Source organism: Chenopodium album, chromosome 12, assembly GCF_948465745.1.
Source record: "Chenopodium album chromosome 12, dcCheAlbu1.1, whole genome shotgun sequence".
Lineage (NCBI taxonomy): Eukaryota > Viridiplantae > Streptophyta > Magnoliopsida > Caryophyllales > Amaranthaceae > Chenopodium > Chenopodium album.
The window spans coordinates 2,586,971-2,592,999 of record NC_137845.1 but is presented as its reverse complement, the minus strand read 5'-3'; the positions used below and the strand labels follow the sequence as shown (position 1 = coordinate 2,592,999).

General features: G+C 35.7%; 1 protein-coding gene across 1 annotated transcript; it reads right to left on the bottom strand.

Moving 5' to 3' along the window:
• Nucleotides 1-1,080: 1,080 nt before the first annotated feature.
• On the bottom strand, nucleotides 1,081-4,638 carry LOC145570015 (uncharacterized). The gene is made up of 4 exons (XM_081628997.1): nucleotides 4,473-4,638; nucleotides 4,323-4,387; nucleotides 1,871-2,222; nucleotides 1,081-1,782 (listed from the first exon to the last, which is right to left on the bottom strand). The coding sequence occupies exons 3-4, from the start codon at nucleotides 2,219-2,221 to the stop codon at nucleotides 1,198-1,200; spliced, it is 936 nt and encodes a 311-aa protein (XP_081485123.1). The 5' UTR covers nucleotide 2,222; nucleotides 4,323-4,387; nucleotides 4,473-4,638; the 3' UTR covers nucleotides 1,081-1,197.
• Nucleotides 4,639-6,029: the final 1,391 nt, after the last annotated feature.

Below are 6,029 nucleotides of genomic sequence, written 5' to 3'. Positions count from 1 at the left end.
TTGCTAGGATTGTGGGCAAGCAGTATGCGTGAACCGGAGATTTCCAAATATTAAAGCAATCTGGCAACTTGGCAAGGAACCTTGGTTTCCTACAGACATCAGGATACTTAATTAGGAAATAACAGGTGTTACGGCCCTAAATAAACTAGTTTATAATAATATAACGTGTGTCAGTTTTTTTGGATAAACTGGATTAATTGGGGAATAACGTGTTGGTTAACATGTTCAATGATATTTATTTAGAAGTAAACATCTGAATTACACAACATATACTAAACACCAGACATCTGCATACACAAAAAGAGAAGGGCCATGCTTCTGAAACTACAACTGGGCACTGTAAAAAACTCCTATTAAGTAAGTTCGATGGCAGAATCAATACATTAACATTGATAAAGAAAACAGAACAGAACAGAAACATTCGGTAGCTAAAGTATCAATCCAGAACAACATTGATAAAAGAAAACAGAACAGAAACAGTAGGTACCTAAAGCTTCGATCCAGAACAATGTTGATAAAAGAGAACAGAACAGAAACAGTAGGCCATGTAGTCTCCTTTACATCGATCCAGTCCCAGAAGGCACACTCACAGCCATGGCCTTAATCCTCAGCCTCATAAGTCATAGCTCATCATAGTTACATTTAGCCTTGAGGATGTATAGGCATAGAGACCATAGTGACCAATTTAAGGTTGCCTCTGGATATAGCACCCAAAATAGTGCTTTTGCTAGCTCTGGCATTCCCACAAAGCCCACATTGAACCCTTTCAACCACAACCATGAAGCTGGCCTCCGACTCAGACAAGCCAACTCACAGGGACCTTTAAACTTTCAAAGTAGCCATTCCAATCAAAACCACAATTCATGTCAGGTGTCTCCTAACCGACACACTACGTAAAGCATCTACAATTACATCATCAGTCAGCAGCAATTATTTGCTGCTCTTCATCAAAATGTTCAACATTAAACTGTATTTTTTTTTTCCCAGTCTCCTGCAACTCTTATCAACTTCCACATCACTATCACCTAGCATGCTTTAATAATGTTATTTTTAGTCAAATTGCAAAACTGAAAGCAAAAGTAATAAATTATACATGTACTTCGTATTAAATGGAAGAAGTATAGTTTATTTACAAGATCATTTTGAAAATACATAGGACCTCTCTCCTACAAGGTAGCTGCAAGTCTGCAACAGAGTTCAGGAACAACCATTATCGCTAGAGCCAAGGAGACTTTTGACATACTGCTTTTTCAAATAGGTGGGACAATTAAAAAAAATATTGAGCTTATTTGGTTGAGCGGTTAAAATATTTGCTGCCTCCAAAGCCTCAGCTGGGGTTAAGCCATCTAACTTTAATAGTTCACCCAAGACTTTGTTACACTTATCCGCTATATCTTGCTCACGGTCATCAGCACGAGACCAAACCTTAGCCATGGTAGAAAGATGGGCATTCATATCTTTCATGAAATTCTGCAAGCATGCTAACTCTAAACCACTGGAGCACTGAGCCACATTATCACTTCCTTTTTTCTTAGAAGTCTTGTCTCTTTTCACCTTCTTCAACGGAGGAGCAGATTCCGTAGTTAGGATTCCACTACCACCCACATCATCATCACTTGATTCAACGTAAACTTGCGCAACTTCCTCTTTATCCATGTTGTCTACAGCATCTAGAAAACCCTCGGCAGGCTTTCCAGTAGCAAAATCCTTACCATAGATCTCCATCATAACATGCAAGTGAGGGAAAGACACTCCATACAAATTTTTGCAAGTAGGATGCGCCTAGGGGAGAGAAAGACAGCATATATATTAGAAGAAAAGTTGAGATTAGATTCATGCCTATATAAAAAATTAAATTAAAAAAGTTTACCTTGCAATATTCTTCATACACTGATCTCTCCACACATATCATGTGCTTCTTCTCATCCCATTTGAATCCCTTTGTTGCCAACATTTGAAGGATAGCTCTAAATTTGCCCACAAGAGTTTTTAATCTAGAATCAATGTGAGGCGAAGCTTTAAGCCCACAACCTGGAACTGACTTTCCTATCATCTCCTCCAAGCGAATCATATAGCCATTTCTAAATCCATAATCACATTTCCAACGTGGATCGGTGGATAATTCATGCAATGCGTCAATGAGAGCCTTGTCTTCTTCACTATTCCAAAATCGCTTGTTTCTACCCCTTCGACTACCAATTGCACTACTACTTTCATCCATCCTATTATAAGAATCAAAGGTAATGAAATGTGCAAAATCCAACATAATCAAACAGAAAAAAGCCAAAGGTCATAGTTCAAATAGCACAATATAACATCCAACAAAACATGATAATCAAAATAAGGCATCAATAAAACAACACGCTACTACAAGTTTAAACCAAGAGCATCCAATACAAAATAGTATAGTCACTCTCCATGGCCTCCAGCTTGCCAACTGTTAAACATAGTTTGAGCCAATGAATTTCTAAAATTGGTCCAAGGAATTAATGTATCAATAGAACTTATATATTCAACCTCACTGTCTTCATCATCATCGCCACCACCATCACCATCATCATTCTCATCATCAGATATGTCTTCAAATATAGAACCAGGAGGCATGTATCTCTTTATTAAGTTATGCAATAAACAACATGCCAAAACAATACGACCATGAGTTTTTAAACTAAACCAAGAAGGGCTTCTAAGAATCTTCCATCTTCCCTTAAGTAACCCGAAGCATTGTCTCGTCACGTTTCTAGCCATTGCATGTCTTAAGTTGAAATTCTCTTCCACGCTTTGTGGTTGGCGAGACCCATTGTTCCACTCACTAAGATTATAAGGATGTCCTCTAAACGGTGCAAGGAATCCCTCTCCACTATATCCAGCGTTACACAGATAGTAACAACCTTTGCACATAAAAAATGAATTAAAAAAAAAGAAAAACATTTATTACGTACTCATCTTTATAGTATTTGACTTGAAAAAAATATTACTTTCAATTACTTTACCTTGTGGAGCAACTAACCCATTAGGCCTAGAAATAGCATCACATAGTACCCGACCATCATCTACTGAACCCTCCCATCCAGGTAACACGTAAATAAATTCCATATCAGGTGAGCATGCTCCTAAAACATTCATAGCAATGCTACCTTTTCGTGTTCGATATTTAGATCGATCATCAGGAGGTACACTTACACTAACCAATGTGCAATCAACTGCACCTACACAATTCTACAAAACAAATAAAACTTTTTAGATAACGTGATGGCAGTATCGTTGTTTTCTAAAAATGAGATTGCATTTGTAATACCTTGAAAAACTTCCACTTATCATCACTGCAATCTTCTGTTACAGATGAAGGTTTCTTAAGCAACTCAGTGTGCAACTTTAACACAGCCTTTAAGCACAAATGAAACTGCCTACTCACAGTTTCACCACTTCTGTAAAAGTAAGCACCAACATATCTATTCGTCTTGTGGTGAGCTAATATATACAAGAAAATCGCAACAATCTCCTCCACACTCATGTGTCTTGTCCGACTCAAACCACCAATCCCCTTAACCATCTCACAAAGTTTATTAAAAGTAAAACGATCCATACGAAGATGTTTCCTACACAAATCATCACTCTCTCCTATAAACCTATTTAAATTACTCGATCTCAATCTCCTTCTCATCCTCTTCTTTCCTTCCAATCTTAGTGAACTATTCGATACCTCTTTCATTGAGTACCACATCATATAAACCAAAACCACAACATTAATCATGAGTATAACATATTGAAGGAACTCCAATTCTCTTCTCCTTTTCAAGGAAAGACCACGTCGAGCCATTTCTGTGCATATATTATAAATTAAATCATGCAAAAACCACACTACACGCTGTAAAAATAAAATAATAAGACACTCATAGGGTCCTAAATCGTAACCATGTGCTACACACAACAACAAGAGGTTCTTTCTTTGAATACACTCATCAATCAACCATTAAACAAAACAAGGAGTCCATAATCATTGACCATATCATATCATACAAATTATATCAAGCAAATACATTACAATCTTGCAGCTAACAAACTTTGCAAATTTCATGTTACACCAAAAAAAAAAAAAAAAAAAAAAAAAAAAAAAAAAAAAAAAAAAAAAAAGATAAGACATTTTTCAGAAGCATTACTTAAAACCAAACAAAAATAGAAATTAAAAAATAAGGGCTAAAGATTTGAACTTTTTCACAATAATTGTCAAACACAATAACACAAAAAATAGAAATCAAAGAATATGGCATGAATAGATGAGCGTCGAGGTTAATCAACACAAAAGGGAAAAAATTTTATACCTTGAACAATTAGCAGAGGATATCAAAAGTTTGCCGGGATTCTGCCGGAAACCACCAAGTTTTACCTGACGAAACGGAGGAGAGAGAAAGAGAAAAGAAGGGGTTAGAGAGAGAAATGTTATGGGAAAGAAGATGGGGAAAATTAGGTACCGCCGTGAAAATCGCCGGAGATCTGCCGGAGGTGAGGACGACGGGTAGGGTTTGAGTGAGAGAGTTTGAGGTTGTAGAATTGAGGCGAATGAGGGAATTCAAGTCTGGGGGCGTTAGAATTAGGCCGTACGATGCAAGGGTTTGGGGGAACTCCAAACATGAATTGGGGAAATGGAATTAACAATAATAGTCAACCAAACGGCTCCAAACTCACACACTTCACACTTTGTATTTTTGTTTCAAATCGTGTTATACGTGGGTGACGAGTCATTTGATTTGGTTTTGATCGGTCCAATACTATGTGATATCATTCATACTCGTATGAAGTAGTGCAAATCATTAGTGTATATAAAAAACATTTGTACTCCGTATAAGTTAGTATTATACACAATAACATGTGTTTTAGGTAAACGTCAAAGCTTTTTATTTCAAGTAGTTTGTATTATCTTTGTCAATTAATCATACACAATCCAATTCTATCAAGTCCAATTTGGATAACTCATTTGTTATTCATTTGGAGTTTAAAGAAATAATTCTTTGTTATTTATTTGTTATAGGCAAACTATCTCTACATTAGTTAATTTGATTATTAACGGTGTGTTTGGATTGAAGGAAATGGAGGGAAAGGAAGGGAAGGGAAGGGAAATGGAGAGATGAAATATCTTTTATTTGGATAACAAATGAGGAAGGAAGGGAATTGGAGGGGAGAGAAATGGAGGGATTAAATTGTTGAAAATTGATCCCTCCAACAATAGAGATATTTGGAAGGAAAATTCAACATTCTTCCCTCCCCTTCTTTTCCTTCCTCCTTTTTTTTTATCCAAACACAGTGTTAACTAAAACTTAATATGCGTAATAAATATGGTGACTGTGTTCCTAATAGTGATAAGTTATATTATGCATCCAAAAACGTCAAGTATGTTGCTGCCACTTTTAGGTTCAATAACTAACCAACCTTTACTAATCAAGATTTATCAACATGAATTTCAAAAATTGAATTTGAATGATGAATGATACATTCATTATGTGTACTAGATGCATCATGTATGAATTACCGGCATTGTCTGTCTTAAACGAAGTATATGTGTGTGGACAACTTGAATTCTCTTTCTTTATTCATTTATATATATATATATATATATATATATATATATATATATATATATATATATATATATATATATATATTTAATTTTTTTTTATCTTGTTGCAATTTCCCTTAATACATCATAGAGTTTACATCAACACCTAGCCACATAATTCCACGGGTTTTGGGAATAAGATGGCAAAATGCTAAGTTGCAATCAAGTTTCCAATTCTTGTTGTCAACAAGGATCGATCCCTATTCTGCAACCGAGCACTTGGGATTTTGGGAAGATGGGATCATGGGAGTACCACTAAAATTTAAGACACGGATATACACAAAATCCTAATCATTGAGGTACCAAACGGAAAAAACCAATTCCTTTTCTTCCACTTCATTTCAAAGGTCATCCAAATTGGAAAAGTTCCATAAAACGTCAAAACCACAATATCAACAAATCAAAAACCAAAGCA